Source organism: Crocuta crocuta, unplaced genomic scaffold, assembly GCF_008692635.1.
Source record: "Crocuta crocuta isolate KB4526 unplaced genomic scaffold, BGI_CrCroc_1.0 scaffold101, whole genome shotgun sequence".
Classification (NCBI taxonomy): Eukaryota; Metazoa; Chordata; class Mammalia; order Carnivora; family Hyaenidae; genus Crocuta; species Crocuta crocuta.
The window spans coordinates 3,456,600-3,476,670 of record NW_027527956.1 but is presented as its reverse complement, the minus strand read 5'-3'; the positions used below and the strand labels follow the sequence as shown (position 1 = coordinate 3,476,670).

The window sequence follows — 20,071 nt, the reverse complement described above, 5'->3', positions numbered from 1 at the left end:
TGCACTGCTAGCACCTGGCATCAAAACTCCACAGTCTTTGCCAAGGGCACCAACACAGGACACTCCCACAGTCTCCAATTAGGGGCCATTCCGGCTCCGTTTAGAACCAGCTCAGGCTCATCAGACCCACTGGAAGCCCAAAAGGTCTTGTCTTGAAGCAAACGTGCATGGCTGGCACGGCTTTGTGATGCCCGTGGTGCATTTAGTTAGCTGTCACTCACAAGGCGTTCTCATGATACTTCTTTGATATTTTTAAATTGGGAAAATAGAACTTTTTGTTTCACACACACACACACACACACACACACATATTCTTTCATTTTCCATAACAATTTGTTTAGGTTACNCTGCTGTTGGCCTATCAGAGCCAGGAGCATCTGACTCCTCACAAGCCGAGTGCCACACTTGCTAGCCCCGTCCCCAACTCTCTGTTGGCCCTCAACATGCCATTTCCTGCTCTCTCCCTTCTGGGTAGGAAACTTCTGTGGCAAGTGCCATACTTCCTGCTACAATATGTGTTTTAAACTCTTCTATGGTCAAGAACTCTGCCCCTCCAAGATTACTACGAAATAACACTTTTTTTGGTAAGAAAGTTCTTTTATTTCCGTAGAGTTGACACACAAGGTTACATCGGTTTCCCACGTACAACCCAGTGACTCCACTCCTGTATCCGCTGTGCTGAGCTCACCCTCGCTGTAGCTACCGTCTGTCACCATACGATGCTGTTACGGTACCTTTCACTATGTTCTCTATGCTGTAGCTTTTGTTCCTGTGACTTGTTCACTCCATAACTGGAAGCCTGTCCCCCGCTATGTGCACAGAGGAACATGGCTGCGTGTTGGGAAAGTGGTAAATGTGAAGGAACTGAGAGAAAGAAGAGGGCATTGGGGGTGTTCATTTGCTGGGAGCATGAGCATCAGTCGTGCCAGCAAGAAATGCCCTATTAAAGCAGGTCTATGAAAAAGATAGCTCACAAGAGGGACTCATTTATTTGAGGTTTCGTGTCATTTAGGATGTACTTAGCTGGATGAGTGAATCTGGGGTTCTGAGAGAACTTGGAGGGCAGGTGTGGCTAATACTCAAAAACTTGCCTTGTTTCCCTTTCATTCAATATGCAAACACCAGACACCAGTTTTGACCAATTTTAGTTTTTTTAAAATTGTCTTTATTACTCTTTTGCTCTTCCGGTGATTCTTCTCTTCTTCCTGCAGGTTTTTTTTTTTTTTTTTCTTTATTCCGTATGGTAGATACATTTCCCCCCATAGAACAATATTGTTATCTTGTGACTATCTATCAAAAACAAACATTGTAAAAGCCTGTTTAATGAAAGCAGAAGCAAAATTCTTTGCATACATTTTATAAGGAAGAGTTATATCTCCTCAATTTATTTAAAACTGTGAATACAAGCATCATGAGAAGGCTTTCTATATCACAGCTAAATAAATAAAATGAGGAAGCAAAACCTCTGTACAAGCCAGACGAATATCAATAATATACTAAAGGGCTTGGAAACTTCCTTCATGAAATTCTTTAGGTTTTGATTTCTAAATCCCGTATAGGAGAAAATTTTATGTTAAGCCGGAAGTCATGATACCAACATGTGCCAACATTAAATCCCTTGGGAAGAGAAACTCTGTGAAGCTGTAACTGCCAGCCTCACATTTATCGATAACTGTAACCTTGGAAAATGCTTAAAATATTATATTCTGAATTTTATGTTAAAGCAATGTTGCTTCTAGACAAGAGTGAAAGAAATCAGATTATTGAAATAATATGTTGATGTAAGCTATTTTAGTGCTGCACTGTCAAGATTTTTTGCAATTGCTTTTAAAAACAGCATCTTAAATTCAGTTAACGGATTGCAAAAGCTACAAAGTCAGTGTTTTTCAATCTGGAGGAGGAAGCAGGGAGCCAGCGTTGAGATGCGTCACAGACAAGGGGAAAAGGGTGGCTACAGAGAGATGGCCATTGGAATGGCAGATAGTTTCCATGCAAGAGTTGATTGAGATATTACAAGACTTTCCAAAGTAAATAGACATGAGAAGTGGAGACATTATACAGTTTATGACATAGTTCAGGATGTGTGAGATTGTGGAAGTTTGAGGGGAATATTGATTACCTTTCGCTAAGATGAGCCTGTTGGGTAGTTGAGCTGTGCCTTGCAAAGATATCAAAGTATCGAAGTTGGGTTTTATAATCAGAGGGTTTTGTAATTACAGTTACATGGCCAGGTTGGGCAATTACAGTTTCCCATAAACTGCTGTCTGAGGAATACCACTGTACTTTGTGATATAGTGGTGTACATGAGCTGTAAAAGGCCTAGACCAGCCACATTTTCAGTTAAGGAAATGTAAGCACAGAGATATTTAATGATCAGTTCAATGTTGTAGATTAGCTATAAAGCTGTTCAGGTTTTAGATCAAAACAAGTTGCATTTTTCTAAAGTAATTGAACCTCCATTTTGTTCACTTATAACATGAAGATGCCTCTGATTGGATTCAGTTATAGTCTAATTAATCAGAGAAATATTAATTTACTGAAAGTCATCTACAATATGGCTAGCGTTGTGGACAATCCTTTCAAATGTGAAATAAATGCATTGCATGGTCCTGAGTTAATAAATTGCAACTTTGAGTTTTGTTGCAAGAAGGCGTTTACCCATGACACAAAGGTGGGGTTGGCTAGGGCAGACGTCCTGCGATGTTTTGGTCTTAAAACCTCTATACCTCTATCCTCTCCGGAGACACTGACGATCTCAAAGGGCATTCACTTATATGGCTGTATCATTCAGTTCTCAGTACATTAGACATTCCAGGTAATAGCATTTTAAAAAACTATTTATTAATTCATAAAAATTACACTAATAAACCTATTATGTGTTATCAAAAAAGCATTTTTAAAAGCATTGATTGATATGAAAATATTAATTAATATATATTAAAATAATTCAAAGGATTATATTGCTTTATATTTTTGGAATTCTATTTAATGTCTGGCTTATTAGAAGACACCTAGATTCTCCTATCGACTTCATTAAATGTGTTGCATTGTATCCTTATGGTTGAAGTATATGAAGAAAATTCAGCCTCACGAGATAATGTTGTTGAAAAAGAGAAGAGTGTTTTCTTAGGCTTTTCAGATAGATACCACCTCACACCTCAAAAAGTAATAGCCTCTTAAAGGTTAGTTGCAGTGAGGAATGTGAAACTATATCAATGATTTTTTTTTTTTTTGTATTCTGTTACATTAACATCTATCTATGGCTCTTTTACCCATGCACGATTTTTTAACATTTGACAGTTATTGGATCACTCTTAAACAATCTTCCAAATGTTGACCCGTTTCATTATTGCACACCAAAAGTCGTATTTGTTCATTTAATCAACCATCACTGTTAAAAATGCAATAAGTATTGAGAAGCCATCAGATGCACAGTGACGGAGATCATTTTGTTTGCTGGAAGCTTGAATTTTTATCATTGGCAGCAAGTATTATCAGTTGTTTTCCTTAAAGTCAACAGATTCACTATGTTCTTTCTGCCAAAAAAAAAAAAAGGCACCTAAAATTTTAGAATTAAAAAAGTGGTACTTTTTAGTGCTTTATCAAGGAGACTTTTAAATAAAATGGTTCTTAGTCCACACCAATGCATGAAGATGCACTATACAAAGAATACCAATGCTGTGGTTTGGTGCCATTATCTTGAATCGTGTGAAGGCATTAGAAGTTTTATTTACCATTGCTTTTGCAACGTCAATGCAAATGTCAACACAGATGTTCCAGCAGAACTCGGAACATTCAAAAGTTTGCTAACAATTTGAATATTTCAGCACGACTTGCATTTGTTGCCAAGCAGCCAGTTAGGAGGTCTTCGGTGACTGGTTCTCACCGACACTGGATGCATTTGAGCAAGAGCAGCAAGCTCAGCCATGTCGGAACATCTGCGTGTTACACAGAAGTAAAATTCTGCAGACCAGATATTAACTCTTTCTTCTTGTGTGATGCTAAAACTTTCCATCACCAAGTACTATATGGTTAGAAGAAGCAGAATCTGCTGCTTTCTTTCTCTACTGAGTACTGAGCCGGTAGACATTCAGCAAGGGCAGCTTTGCGTTGTTTTATCAGCCTCTCATCTCTTGCGTGAGCTGTTCCTGCCAATGCCGGACAATAACTTCCTTTGCAAGATGCTTCAGGGCCTTTATAACTTTTAGTTTCAGAAGTGTGTTAAAAGATTTTTTACCTTTTGAAAAGCTAGTTAGGTCTACGTTTAAAATATTCAAGGGGCGCCTGGATGTCCTAGTCGGTTAAGTGTTCCACTTCGGCTCAGGTCATGATCTCATGGTTTGTGAGTTTGAGTCCCATGTTGGGCTCTGTGCTGACAGCTTAGAGCCTGAAGCCTGCTTCAGATTCTGTGTCTCCTTCTCTCTCTGCCCCTTCCTCGCTCTGTGTCTCTCTATCAAAAATAAATAAATGTTTAAAAAATTAAAATATTCAATACTTTTTAAAACAGTTATTGATCTCAAAATAATGTTGCAGTCAAACTGCCATGATAAAATTGCCAGACAATATTTTCCTGCCTCAATCACAATAAAAGAAATGATTCACATGTACGAAGCTGAAGGAGTGATGGCCTTTGTCGTATTTTCATTTATTATGTACAGGTCTCCCATTTAATTTGGAGTGAATTTCTCCTCTTCATGAGTAAGAGAGCTCTTTGAAATATTAGTGTCATTCTTTTCTCCAGTTTTAGACATAGACCGTGTAATGGTGGTGGAGAAAGTGAGCCTTTCAGTCTCCTTCATCTCCGGCAGATGTCCCGCCTCACAGGAAGAATATATTACAAATATATTTCTTTTATCTCAAGGGGAATATTATTTAATTTCATAATATTTATACATTTAGATAGAATTTTTTAAATTAAAAAATTAAATATTTTATGTATACATGTAATTATAATATAAGACAGAAAATGTCCTAAATTTTAGTTGTGCTTCCATATGTGTTCAAGACGTCATTCTAGATTTCAAAACAACAATATATTCGACAAAATTGAGATAGGTTGCAGAGATTACAGCAGGGAAAATTAAAGCAAACCCAATAAAATCATTGAGAATAACCTGGATTAAGCTCTGGAAATGTACATTTATAGCCTAAACCCACTACCTTAGAGTATTCTTAAAAACACAAGCAGATATTTTAGTAATCATAATAGTGATGATGTCATCAAATCTCGTGTCTGGAAACTCAGCCTTACATTCCCGAGAACTGAGAATGTGAAAAGATAACATTTTAGTAGTATTATGAACATAATTTGATCTTTGCGGTAGCATAAAAAAATCGAAAATCTCAGTGTTGTCAGGTAACTGAAGTTAATTCTTGCTTCTGTAGTCTACTCAGAGTCAGGGAGGAAGCAGGCTCCACATACTCATTGAGGAGCTGAAGCGGGTGGAGTTCTGCATCTTAGTGTGTGGCTACTGAGGTGGACCATGGAAGACAGGAGGAGGGAATGGAGAATTTGTTCAAGTAGTTATTCTGAGCTCAGGCTTCACGTGAAGTTCGGCCATTTTGTCCACCTTTCATTGGTGAACTTGGTTCCACAGCTACCCAAAACTGCAAGGGAGGGTGGGGGAATGGAGTCAGCTGGGTTCCCAGAAAGAGACTTGGGTTTGGTTTATTAGAGATTATTCTCTAACATAAAGTCTAATTTGATAATTTACTGTGAGAGCCTCTGAGTTGGAAAGGCGTAGTTATATGTGTGGCAAATACGTCAGCAATATGAGCAAATCCACCTCCTATAAAGTAACTACTTTTATGTACACAAAGAAATACGTTAACTTCAGTAATATTTATGGGGCACCCACTATGTTCAAGCAATATTCTAGGTCTTGGAGAGAGAGGAACAACAGACAGAAAGTCCCTCATAGAGTCTGGTGGGAGTAGATGGCCAATAGAAATGTAAACAAATAGAAGTGCTTGGGTGGTTCAGTAAGTTAAGCCTCTGACTCTTGATTTAGGCTCAGGTCATGATCTCAAGGTTCCTGAGTTCAAGGCCCACATCGGGCTCTAAGCTAACAGCACAGAGCCTGCTCGAGATTGTTTCCCTCTCTCTCTGCCTCTCCCCCGCTTGTTCTCTATCTCTCTTTCAAAATAAATTTTAAAAAGCTTTAAAAAAATGAAAAGTAAGCAAGTAGTAAAACAATCGTGGATTTTGATAAAAGCAGTCATGAAGGGAGAAGAGAAAGTGAGAGGCAGGGCTACTTTAGAGAGGCTCATCCAGAAGGCCCTTTTGAGAAAACAAGACTCCAGTCATGAGACGAGGAAGGAGAAAGATCCACCCCCGGGAGGCAGGACAGGCAGAGAAGAGAGAGTCACGTCACGTACTTGGAGGAGCAGGAAGTGGTGATGTGTTTTGAGAGGAGACAGCAAAGTCAAGAGCAGGTAGTGCACTGGGCCAGGGGGTCAGGGGCAAGAGCACATGGAGAATTACAGTCCTTTAAAAAGAGCTGTGGTTTTATTCTACGGACAGTGGAAATCCAGGTGAGTAAGATGATTTGATTCATAGTTTTCAAAGTTTATTTGGGTTTCTTAGTGGCGAACAGATTTGGGCAGATCCAGGGTAAAAGAGGGCTTACCAAATCCGGCTTCATTGGGAATGACATATTTCTGTATGGCAGTTTCTGTCATTGCCCCAAACAACCTGGGCCCAAAGACTCAATCTAGGTCATGGGGGCCATCTGTTATTGTAGCTCTGATATTACTGGTGGCTAACTCAAAAAAAAAGTGTAGAAACAGTTTTTTCCTAAAGTTTTTTTCTCTCCCCTCTACATTTTTGTAACCATCCGTGCTCTCACCATTAATACAAAGACAAAAAATAAATTTTCAACTCCCAGAGCTGGCATTTCTCTCAACGTTGTCTGGCATGAGTTATCAAAATGACAAATGTTAGCCTTCAAACCTGAAAATGCATAACCAACTGCGTTTCCACAAGAATCATAAGAACAGCCATGCAGGGCTGAAACATTCCAATCAATGATGATGATTATTAAGCATATGCAAAATAGTAAAAAGGATATAATGAGTAATGAATAATAAGGAATCTGGATAACTGAGGTGGGCCAGCTTGGTGTAAAAATAAGGAAAAATATTTGCTCTCTTCAATACCAAGAATACAGCTTCCTGGTGACAACCAATCTGAGAAATTCTGTACAAAACATAGCTCTTTTGTGGTACACAATGTGTATTTAATAAATATACATTTTTAAAGAATAACTATCCATTAATTTAGATGAAGGGGAAAAATGTACTTGGGGGGATCGTGACCCAAGCTGACCTGTCATTTCTGCTTCTTTCATGGAGATTGGATACAAATACTTCTTCCTCCCACCTTCCCTCTCTCTTTTTCTTTCTTTTCTCCTTCCTTCCCTCCCTTCTTTCCTTCCCTTTCTCTGTTTTTCCCTTTCTTTCTTCTAAAAGGTAAGATAACTGTTTTCAATGTAATTGTGCAAAGGAATTTGTATCTTGATTCAAGATGTATTAACACCTTATAATTGTGTTCTACAATAAAGTATGTCTAACTCGTTGACCTAACTAAATTGTAGCCTGGCGAACTCAGGCGTTTTAGTTTTAACATATCAGTATGCGTTACTGTTAAACAAAATTAGAAAAAAGAACTGTAATGAAGATAAGTACGGTAAGATAGGCAGCCTGGAGACATGGGCTTCGTGTATCCAAGCATAGGGACATACGTGGAAGCACCTTTGGTTACACACAGACACCTGTGCACACACAGTCTTGATATCCGGAAATAATTGCCTCCGGAGAGTGCTGCCCTTTCGTAGCTCAGTCCTAGACTGCTGATGAGCAGTGTCTCACAATATCTTCCTAACTTTATAAGATTTTTAGTTTATAGTCAATACCATAGTAGCAAAAAGAAATTAAATGTCAAAGTCACCTTTTAAATTGGATACCGTGTGTCTCCAAGAAAAATCATAGCCATTGATGCCTTTACCCATAAGTTAAGGAAAATCCAACTCAATGTAACTGAGATTATAAGGACGTACACTGTTGCAAAAACGCAGAAGACCCAGAGAAGTGTGACTAGAGTAGTTGAAGAGGGTGGGCCAGTGAGACCCATAAGGACTCAGGGTTCTCCACGCTCCAGTCTGCTCAGTGTTACGGGCTCACATCCTCTCACGTTAGCGCCTGTCAACATCATAAGCTGACCACTGCGCATGATCCCAAAGGGGCCCCATACAAACCGGACCGTGATGTGAGCCAGAAAACTGGATGCACCCTGTTTCTTTTTAGTCTCGAAGAAACCTTTCTCAGAGGCCCTCCAAGAGGCTCACCGTTATATTTCACTGGTTGCGTACTGACCTCAAAAATCAACTTTAGGCAATGGAATCAACACTGCCGTTTTTGGCTTCTAATAAGTAGGGGCTTCTGAGGCTCGTGGTAAATCAAGCTTCCCCCAGGTACGTGAGCAGACAAGGACACATGCCTGGACCCGGGACCTGGGGTGAGGGGAAGGGCAGGGGGAGGGCTGGAGTTGAGGAGGCACAGCAGGATACTGACGGGACACTTTGGAAGCCAACATGGAATAAAGAGGGAAGAGGGCGGCTGGAAACAAGATGCCGGCCTTCTGCTGGGGGAGAGAGGCCCTCGGTGTCACAGCCTAACTCTGGGCTTCCAATATTTCAATGGCAATGAGCTTTGTGTCTCAACAATTTATAGAATCTGTTAAATTGGGCAAAATGATTGCATGTGTCATAGATGGATGTTTACTCAAAGCCTGACTTACCTATGGATCCGTTTTTCCAAAAATAACCAGTGTCCGATTATGGAGTCAGAGACAATGAGCAATGTTTTCATTTGCTGACATGGAGAGTGGCGTTGGCAAGTTTGTAAAAATGGCCTCTTGTATATTGATGAAAACCCTGTGGTAGTAGGTCTGTTTTATAAATTAATATTTCAGTCTTGCCCTTATGCAGGTTTTATTCAGCCACTTCATTTCTCTTAATATATTTTTTGGCAGATTCCGGAATAATTTAATGGTATATTACTCAACATCGTTTTAAGTAACAAATGCAGAATAAGACTAATTATCTTTTTCTCGATTTTTAAGATCCTGACTTTAAGGACCTTGGAGTTTTGAAACCATTACCAGGTTGGTAAAATAGATATTCAATAATGTTCGGAGGTCTCTGTTTTCTGCTCTGAAATGTACTTTTGGTTTATTATTCAAGCTCCATTTCTGTATGTTTGTTTGGCATTTCGTTATTTAGCATGTGAGTTTGAGATGGGCGGTCCTGAAGGAATTGTGGAGTCTATACAGATTATGAAGGAAGGCAAAGCTTCTGCTAGCGAGGCCGTGGATTGCAAGTGGTACATCCGGGCACCTCCACGATCCAAGGTCAGTCTTAAGGTGAAAACAGAATCCACAGTCAACTTGGGGAGTGTCTGGCGCTCACATTGCTTTGAACCCACCGGATGTGCTTAGTAGGTTTCGGAGTGCAATCATAAGCTGTCATTTTATCTTGGTTTTGAAGTGCAACTTGTCTTTCCCCATCCAAGGAGACTTACGATGTCATAAATAATACTGAAGCGGTCATTTGGTCACCTGGACCAGAGACCGTAATGTAACTCCCCCTCTGCTGACAAATGGACTGAAATGCTATCTGTAAGCTAAGATTCTAAGTATAGTTACAGTTTTGCTCTTACTGTTAGTATCTGTACTTGGTTCTTGTTTTAACCTAAAATCATATCTTTGGAAGAAATGGTCCAGGGCTTGTAAAATCACGTATCCCTGGCATATAAAATATCACATGATAAGACTGGGGGACTGTGCCCGTGCAAAGAGACCAGCCAGGACTTCACTGCCTATTACGCTCCTTTCGATTGTCGTTATAGAGAAGTATTGGTCAAACATTACCAAGTCCTCCGATTTTTTCGTAATGTGGCAGGAGTCGGGACTTTATGTAGATTACCTTGAGTTTTAAATGCTGGCAATATGTTTTTTAAATTGTTAATGTATATGTTATGAAGTAAGTATATTAGAGGTCAGATTCAAACCCAGGCCACTATCGTGGAAACACTTCTTTAGAACAACCATATCTCTCTTACTGTTAAGATACGAAGAAATAGTGGGGATAATTTTATGTCAATCACTATCCTACGTGGAGAATGTCGATTATTTGCTTATCCCCATTCTCTTTATTATTATTCCTCAGTTATATAGTTTCAACAAAGCATTATTAATTTATTAGGTTTGTAGTTGACTATTTATTGAGCTTGAAACAGTTTGTTGTTTAATTAATAGATTTAGCGGCTCTGTAAAGTGCTTGCATCATGCTGGAGAAATAAGAAAAACATGTTGGCTGCTGTCCGCATGCTTTTGGTTTAATTCTTAGACAAATCTGTAAGCAAATAATCCAGGGAATAAGACAGGTTCCTTGAGGCATTTATAAGGTGTAGTGGAGAGAGGAAGAAGTGCGTGTACACCTGGGAAGGTCAGTGAAATGTGGGATCAAATTCAGCCAGGGCGTCTGCTGAATCTTAATGAAAAACAGTGTTGTATCCCATAGTCGGGGTGGAGCGTTCTCTAGGTAGAGGGAAGAGCCATCAGGGTTACAGAATCATGAGACAGTGAGCTTTTTTAGGAGTTGAGTCACTGAATATGACCCAATGAAACATGAGCATGGAGGCGGACCGTGAGTCTTTAAGTCAAAGGGGTCTCCAGACGCCCTAAAGAACCCGGATTCACCCCATTAGCATTAGGGATACCTGGAAGAGTGTGAAGCAGGAAAATGATGTGATCAGATTTGCATTCTGGAAAAGTCACTTTTCCCTGTGAAATAGCGACAGACGAGCGAACACTGCAGGCAGAAGACTCAGTAGGAGAATGTGGCAGTGATCCCCACGGTGGAGGTGATCCCCACGGTGGAGGTGACCCCCACGGTGGAGCCTGGTTGTGATGGTAGACAGGTGGAGGAAGTAGTCACGATGGAGAGAGGAGAATTTGGTGACTGGCTATTCAAGAGGAGGGGGAAATAGAGCCATCTTTGAGGACATTGGTATCTCAGGAAGTTTGGTGGCTTTCCTCACTTGACTCTGCCGTGAATGTGTTTCTGGGGTCCACATACAATGCGGAAGTGGGCGCTCACTCCCCAGACTTCCGGTTACAGAGATTCAGAGCAGTGCTCCGCTCTAGTCTTTCCACTGGCAGGTCTCTGCATTTGTACAAATCTTTGAAAACTTTTATTGTGTTATGAAGAAAGACACAGTGATTCCTCCTTTAATTAAAAAAAAAAATCAAAGGCTGTTCGTGACATAAAAGCCAACCCACTCCCTGGATTTTAAGAGAGCTAGATTGCTCTCTTACGTAATCTGTGGGTTCACATGCAAGTGCTCATCATTTTCCTTAAAGTCTATGAATGAAAGATTAGAACATTTTTTTTCCAGCTGGAAACGTTTGAGCCCCATCTCATTGTTGTGACCAACATCTTTGTCCCTTGGGTGTCAAAGAGAGGGTTTTCATGGGAGTGTAAACACACATTGTTTTTTCTTTCCCCCAGCTGGTAAATAGGCTGTCTTTTGTACAATTCCAGAGCAACAATCCCCAGTGTACCTGTCTGTTACAGAATTTGGCATTCTGTGACCCAAAGGGGAAGCTGCCTGCAGAGTTAGACAAAGATGACTCTATTGTGACAGGCTTTCTCTGTGAAATTAAAGGTTATAGGATAGGAAGTGGCTTTGAATAACTGTGGAGAAAAGCAAGAACTGAATATGACTGCCTATGTGGGCTTTCTATTTTTGTGGAGTTCCTGGCAGCTTATGAGACTAGACTATCAAAGCACAAGTTAAACTTGAAGTGGCTCGTGGTGAATTTTTGAATGATAACTGGGGATTGAAACACATTTGCACAATGCAGGAGCTGAATAGCCCACTGGGGTTCAATTAAAATTTATATCAAATATTTATATTGCTTCTCAGACTTTTTGACAAATAGAAAATAGTAATACAGATGAGCACTTTTAATTAGAAGGCAATTGGTCCAGATTTCTTAGAGTTTGGCATGCTAGAGCCAGAAAGAACACTGGAAATCTGCTATTGATTAGCTCCGTTAAAGATGAATAAGCTGAAGTCTTATCTGGGTTAATAGTGGATTCCAGAGGTGTCTCTCTACAGGTTCTAGAGCAAGGGTGGTGGAGGGGTGTTACGGCTTCCTGTTCTGGATCCGGTACAGGAAAGAGCCAACAGGAAGGAATGTTGGGTGATCCCATCATGGTAACTATTTGAATGTTAATTCCTTGAAGGCTGGGGCTTATTTATCTCTAGATACTTCGTACCGAGCAAAACGACTGTCATTCAGTTAAAACTCAGAATAAAACAACAAACGGAGGTATATCTAGAAAACTAGACATGGTAGCTATCTTCAGACATTTAAAGGACTGCCACAGGACAGAGGAACAGAACGGTAAGGGTTAATCTGCAGTGCTTCAAGTACTATAATTTATTTGCTCAAAACTGGAAAAGTAATAGCTTTTGATTCAATATAAAGAGAGTTTCTGGTTTTTGTTTTAATAATGGAGCTGTCCCAAATGAAATCAATAAGAAGAATCCATATAAAGTTTAGCAGAAATTCTGTACGATAATTTTAAAGTCAGGTAATTTTTTGACAGAGATAATATTAAACTCCTTTTAAGACCAAAACCTGATGAGTCGCTAAGAAGTGTCCAGATATTTGGTTTATTAGTACAGAGCTAAGGTGAGATTTCCATATCTCGACTCCCAGCCTGGTGCAATGTCACAAAACCACACTGTTTGGGGGGAAATTGTCAAATTTGTTAAGATAGGAAAAGAGATAAGTCAAACACTTAAAAAAGTACAGAAGTGAAGATAATTAACTTAATGATTAAGGTGTCGGGATAATAAAGCTCTAGATTTTAGTAATTACCCATCATTTAAAACTTCACATTGATTTTTAAGGTGTTGTCACTTGATTCAAAAATGTTTTGAATCAAATTAGCATTAAACAAACAGGAAAACTTGACAAATATGGTAAGTCAATATTTGATAGTGAAGTTGTTTTAATTATATGATGAACTTAATTGTAGGCAGAATCTTAGATAGGACACCCAGGATTTCCAGCCCAGTCAGTGGAACTGTGAATATAAAATGTCACATACCTGATTATGTTAAACTCCCTGGCAAAAGCAATTGTGCTGAAGCAATTAAGGTTACCAATCAGTTGGTTCTGGGTTAATTAAAAGAGACTGTATTCAAGTGAGCCTAATCTAATCACATGAGCCCTTTAAAAGCGGGATTTTCTCTGACTGTCAGCAAAAGGGGAAGTCAGAGGAACTAAGAATGTTTTCTAAGAGCTAAAAGTGATCCCTGATAAATGGTCATCAAGAAAACCAGGGACCTTGGTCCTAGAAGNGTGCGTGTTCAGCCTCATATACCCTTAGCAGAGAACACAGTCCAGCCCACAATTACTTTTACCTTATAGACTCAGAGTTACAAAACAGATCTTGGGTAAAGCTGTTCTATTTCGGCTAACTTGTTATGGGCAAGGGGAAAACTAGCACAATAGGTGAAGGGTAGTAACTATATTCCATGACCATGATAAGATTGAGGGCTCTGAAGACTCAGTCTGACGAATATCTCCAGAAATGGAAATACAATTGGGTAAACAAAATGAACCCCACCAATGAACACGTTAGGGCTCAGCTTTGTTTTTAAGGGAAATCTCAGTTTTGTACTGTTGGATTTTGGGGATGGATTTTAAGTACGTTGATACTTGCTCACACATGCCAGAAAAAACACCTCGGTATCCTTATCAGGATTTGTCATAGGGCGTGTCATTTCAACAATTGAGAAAAGAGCGTGATATTCTGATGTTCTCCTCCAAATAAAGGCGATGCTGCTACATTTGGAATTCATGGGATATCATCTCTAAAATGATAAGCCCTGGCATGGACAGCTACAAATAAAACCACAAGCTCAGAAGTCCTAGGCTACACACTTTTTTTTTTTTTTTTGAGTCTGGCTTTATTTCTCAAAGTGAAAAGTAGTTCTGAAACCATGGACAGCGTTTCTCAGACCATAGTGTATTTAGTGTGTATTTTCAGGGAGCAACCTGTTCTGGGCAGTCTTAAATAATTGCCCCAAACAATGCCTGTGTTCTGCATATCGTTGTGACATGAGGGGAAGGACCAGGTTGAAAGGCTGGTATTAAATGTTTGTTTGTAAATATATGACTTAGTAAATTGTCAGCCAGAGTCACTTGCTTTAAGTGCACAGAAGGGATTCTGCTTTCCATATTAGTGTGATTTGGAAGACAGATATTACTAGAAATTGCTTATGTGTTCTGAAGCTTCTCTGGTCCTGTTCAATAAATCACATTGTCAGCTCAAACTCCTTGTGATTGATTAGAAAGAAGAATGCATCAAAATGATTCACCGAGGGGAGATTTTAATCTGACTATTTTACTGGAGTTATAGATGATTCCGTTTATCATTTCCCCTTTTTCTCAGCAGAGAGCCTAGAGAACTTTCTGTAGTTTTCTACCTTATATAAAAACCGTGTCGTGTGACATTCTTTCCCTTGGTGATCTTATGACACACACCTTAGGCTGACAAGTTATCACTTAAGTGATAATATAAGGAAGGCTTTGATATGATGTATCCTAGAGCTAGTGTGGAGAAGCTTGGTCACTTTTCTGGCTAATGATACTGACTTTCTCCTCAACAGCTATGCATCCAGTAAAGGTAATATTCACTGGCATATTTTATTTCTTTTCTTAAATGAATAAGAAAAATGAAGTTAAAAGATAATTGAATGCTTCAGAAGGGAATATATAAAATCCAGTGACTAATTGTTCACTTCCTCTATAAATAGTACTGTCTACTAAGAATGGCGTTTAAATATAAAAAGGGGCTTAGATTTCTGTCATTTTGCTTCATGTAAGAATACAGACCAGTCACCTCATGTGGAAAATGTGGACATTTTCTAGAGCTGTCAAAGGAGAAACCATGGGCTGAATATGCAAATTGCCTCCCTAACCAGAACATGCCTTTCTATCTTTTTGAGAAAACTTACGACAGCCATTTATTTCAGAGGGATCCATTTGCTTTCTGTGGATCTCATTTTTATCTGGATTTGCCAACATGTTTCCTAGCCCCTGTAGGAGAATGGAAATGGTCTGGCTTTGCTTGCTCATTTATTTAGTTTGTTGCAGTTTGCTTTCTTTAACTATTATAACTTCCTTTCTGGAATATAAATCTGTGATAATTAAAAAAAATATAGGAGTCTGTGCAGTAAGGTAGGAAGTAGCAAATGTGAGGTGGATCTGAGTTTAATGCCGATGTGTTACCTAAGGGCCTGGGGTCACTTTGAGAAAGTTACTTAGCTTCTCCCCCGCACCCCCCCCCAACCTCAGCTTTTTATTTTAAAAGGGCTGTAAAAAGTGTATATTGTTATTGAGAGATCTGAGTGAAATCATGCGTTAGCATAACAGTATCTAGGTTATTGCCAGTATAGGATGCAAATAATAAATTAGAATTTTAAGCCTGGCTTCTACATGCAGTGTAAGAAAGATACTCAAAATAATTGTTCAGGCATATTAGGCCATTGACTCACTCAACCTGGAAACATCAGCCTTTCAAATATCTTTCTTTCTTAAATTAGTCAAATGATTCTTTCTCTTTCTGTGGGCATACTGTTTGGTTTTTATAGCTTTGGAAGGACACTGGAGGGAGGGGTTACTTTACATTTCACTCCAAAGGATCTTTTCACCTGCCCTACTCAGTATTTTCTCCTATGAGTAACCATATCATTTTACGACTCTCATTGCATATTCTTTTGAGGGCTAATAAACTATGTTGGATTGAATGTATGGTATTTGAGAATATAAATACAGATTTGATTTTTTATCGCATGTAGCAAGTTTATTACCTTACAAGAAAAGATACCTAGATTTTATAGGTATTTGTATCTTATAGTGCTTTCCGTTTATTTTCTTTTAGTCAGGATGGGTGATGAAATGTAGTGAAAAGAGCTATAAAACAAGAGGTGGGTATTTTATTCCTGTTTAAGTTTCCCACATTGATTTGCTTATATCCCTTGAGCCAGCTTTTTTTTTTTTTTTTTTTTGTTTCCTTGGCTCCAGCTTCATGGTAAAGGTCACATGAAAGGCCCAATACCTCTTTATAAATCCATGAGAAAACTCGAAAAACAAAGCAGTCAGTAAAGCCTTGGAAGGTTTAACACTTTCACAGATGCCTTCTTCAAGGAGACATTTTGGAATTTCTTGGATAGTTTTCAGGAATATAATATTTAGTCGGGAAAAGCGAATCCCAGATGGGTTATGTGAGTAATAGCTGAGCTTCTGATAAAATAAAATAAAATAAAATAAGACGTAACCTGGGAATAAGGAACATGCAGACTTTTTTAGGGCATATATTTATGTTTGTAGTAATGGCAGTTAACGCCAACATCAAAGTGTTTGGAAATTTTAGACTAGCTCCAACTGAAATGTTACTGACTGCCTGGATATGCAAACCTCACCAAGCAAAGGATAAGAAAACTCTAGTGTTTTCCACTCTTTCTCAAGTTTTGTCCATTTCGCCCTATTTCTCTGTTGTTCTTCCTCAAATTTATAGGAGTATTTCTGGATTTGGGACTCACATTTTATTTTCAGTTAGTTCTCCCTCATGAGTCTGTAACAATTATCTTGTGGTTTTCTGATGGTTCAGAGTTACTTTGGAAATACTTGTTTGGGGAATTTTTGCATATGATTTCCTACTGCAAGTAATAAAAAGCCAATTAGTCTATATAATTATTACTTACAGCACTTAAAACAGTCTGGCACATAGGGACCTGATCAGTAGTTGCCAGGTACTGAACAAATGAAATCAGTAACAATATAGGACTCTCCAATCAGTCAGTCATTCACAGGTGCATCCCGTCACAGACTTTGATGGAGTGCCTCGTATACACAGCACATGGTTCAACATTTTGAGTACAAAGATGTACGCCATTGCCCCAGCTTTTTAGGAATATGTGGTTTAGTAAAAGTTTCATAGAGCAAGTAACTAAGGCTTAAATACATTCCAAATATGTTCAAAATAATTCTGCTGTGGCTAGAGAGTGGGGATAGTGGATATTGGCACTGGCGTGTAACAAGAAAATCAGGAAGAGTTGGTAGGCAGAAAACAGGGAAGGGTTACTTTTGTGTAACTAATGTCATGTGTATAAAGGATGGCATTTTGTAAAATAAGCATGAAATGTTCAGACATAAGAGGAAGAATTTGCCAGTTCTTGATTTTTTAAGCTTTTTTAAAAAAATTATAATCACTTGGAAATCAGTTAAAGATTGCAGTGTGATTAGTAAATTTTTTTCTTAGGAATACAACTTTGACTGGGCTGGGCTTTTGGAATGGACTGGAAATTGAGAACCTGGGACATATCCAAGCCAGGCAGGAGACTGCTGAAATATCATAGACATGTCAGCAGAGATGGAAAACAATCATTCTGAAGATGAAATTAATGAAGATCAGGGCCCGATGTAGAAAGAACACTGAGGACAAAAGAGAAATTTTCTTTTAATTTGAAACATTGAAACTTTAACATTTAGGACAGATATACTGAATCTGAGAAATGTTTGTGTTATGGGGCTCATAGTTCATGAATAAATAAGCAGAAATGAATATAGAGATGGAAGAAGAGATGGATTTTTAGGTGAATGTGAGTCTTTAGTTTATATCCATATCACATTAGTAAAAGAAGGGTGTATAAGAGGAAATATCAAAACATAAAACACTTGTTAGAAAATGCAAACCATAAACACTTAGTAGATATTTGTGAAGGATGCCTTCTGTATTTCAGAACTATTCCATAGTGCACAGATTTTTTTTTTCTTTATATCACTTCTTTGGCTGTGATATTGCGTCCATGGGTCATGGCTTAATGGACATCTATTTTCAACCCTGGGCCTCATTCTTTCATTTACTGTTGTGCCTCAGTGCCTTGAATAGTGTCTGGAACAAAGTCAAAGGCCAGGGTGTACATAATGCTAAACCGAGGCTTGAATGGACAGATGACTTCTTTTCAAACTTATCTTTGGCTAAATTAATTGCTTGTGATTTGTAAATGTACATTGGAACAGAGTCAAATAATATCTGTTGATCATAAAACAGCATAATCTGCAGCAGTGTTACATTGTGGAAGGGTCATAGCCTGGGAAGTTAGACAGACCCTGTATGATTTCCAGTTTATACCAGTGTTGTACCCAGATCGCAGTATCCTCACCAGCCAGAGACCACCAGGGAGACCGAGTCACACATGCAAAGGCAAAGGGCTTTATTACGGGCTCGAGCTGGGGCTCACAGACTTCACCAGCACCGTGGATCTGTGCTGAGAGCCCCAAACAAGGGCAGAGTAGGGTTTTTATGGGGTTTGAGACAGGGGAGTTACAGAAGTTGTGGCATGGGAACAGTGATCCAGTCATAATTATACAACATCATTGACAGCGGGTTTGACCATACACATTGTCTAGAGTATTTGTTACTTTTGGCGGGATCCAATTACAATGTTTAGAGTACCTTTAAATTCAACCAATCACAGAGCGAGCCTAGGGTCTTGTTCGGCGACTAACGGGTTAACTTTAACATTAGGTAACAGGGTCCTATCCATAGTTTCTATCTCCAGGCCTCTCCCTCAGTAATGTGGAGGGTGGTCTCTGGCCTTTCCTGATTGGGTGCTGCGAGGGTGGTTTCTCCTGCCTCGGGCAATGTGTAACTGCCTGATAGTTTCGGGAAAGCTGGAACTCAGGCCTTCTAGTTTAGAGGGGAAACTTAAAACCTGTCATGGAGTCAGTTTGGTTTAGACGTTTCGACTTGTGGCCTTACACCAGTTGAGTCTTGTTTTCATCATCTGAACAGTACAATAAAACTTTATAGAGTAGTTGGGAGTATTTAAAAATAATCTATAGTGTAGGTTGCCTGGGACATTTTTACGTATTCAATGTGAATTTAATTTTTATTTATGTGGACTTAACTAAATGGCTTGACTCTGTTGTGGTGAAAATAATCATAGATTAGCTCTCTTTTTATTTCATTTTATTTCATCTTATTTTATTTAACATACTCTACATAAAAAATGAAGCAATGTGGTTATGTGAAATGATTCAAATAAAGTGAAGTCATTGACTATCTTTTGATATCATTTATTTTCCTTTAATATCAATTCAAGGTATTTATTATCCTACATTTATGTCCATAAAGAAAGGAAAATAACATTTGGAAAAAAATATGAAACACAGTTTGATCCTAGTCGTACATCTTTATTTCCTCCATCCCCGGGAGAAAAATCCTAAGATTGATTGTAATCGAGACTGTCTTGTGAGACTAAAGAGAGAGGCTGGTCCTCACAGAACTACTTTCATGTTTTGATCTGAGGAAATTACTGCATCTTTGTTGTTATTTTACAGATCTACCTACGTTTCTTGGACTATGAGATGCAGAATTCAAACGAATGCAAAAGGAACTTCGTGGCCGTGTATGATGGCAGCAGTTCTGTGGGGGACCTGAAGGCTAAGTTCTGCAGCACCGTGGCCAATGACGTCATGCTCCGCACAGGTCTTGGGGTCATCCGCATGTGGGCGGACGAGGGCAGTCGAAATAGCAGATTTCAGATGCTCTTCACATCCTTCCAAGAACGTAAGATTCTCTGCCCTGGACCCTTTGTCCTTCACATATGTCATATGATGCGAGTCTCGTAAGGTGCTAATGGTGTTTTGTCCATGCAGTGTGAGCACAGTTGTTAAAATCACTGGGATTCCCTTTCCTACATTGTGATCCAGGATAGGAGAGAGTTAACATATTACATTCTGATTATTTATTTCAGCATATGCATCATAGCCTCGGATAAGACAAGGCTGGGAAATGGTGATTTTGTTTGTCTTTGGTTTAGCTCTTACAAAGCTGCTGTAGGGAACGTCAGCAGCTTCTGATGAAGTTTGAGTTTAAATCTTAAAACCCTGCATAAAACTATTTGGTGGGGTCTCTTTAGT

General features: G+C 39.0%; 1 protein-coding gene across 8 annotated transcripts in view; it reads left to right on the top strand.

The window, feature by feature from the left end:
* The window catches only part of NETO1 (neuropilin and tolloid like 1), a 125,216-nt gene that overhangs the window by 56,993 nt on the left and 48,152 nt on the right, over window positions 1–20,071 (top strand). For 7 of the 8 annotated variants that reach the window (XR_013332329.1, XM_077752683.1, XM_077752681.1 and 4 more), the window contains exons 5-7: window positions 9,122–9,163; window positions 9,282–9,409; window positions 19,490–19,718. Coding sequence is in view for 7 of the 8 variants with exons in the window: in XM_077752683.1 (XP_077608809.1) it covers window positions 9,122–9,163; window positions 9,282–9,409; window positions 19,490–19,718 (399 nt within the window). In the remaining variant the exon portion in view is untranslated. Of the gene's footprint in view, window positions 1–9,121; window positions 9,164–9,281; window positions 9,410–19,489; window positions 19,719–20,071 lie in introns of those variants that run through there. The other variant, XM_077752685.1, reaches the window with a different exon arrangement.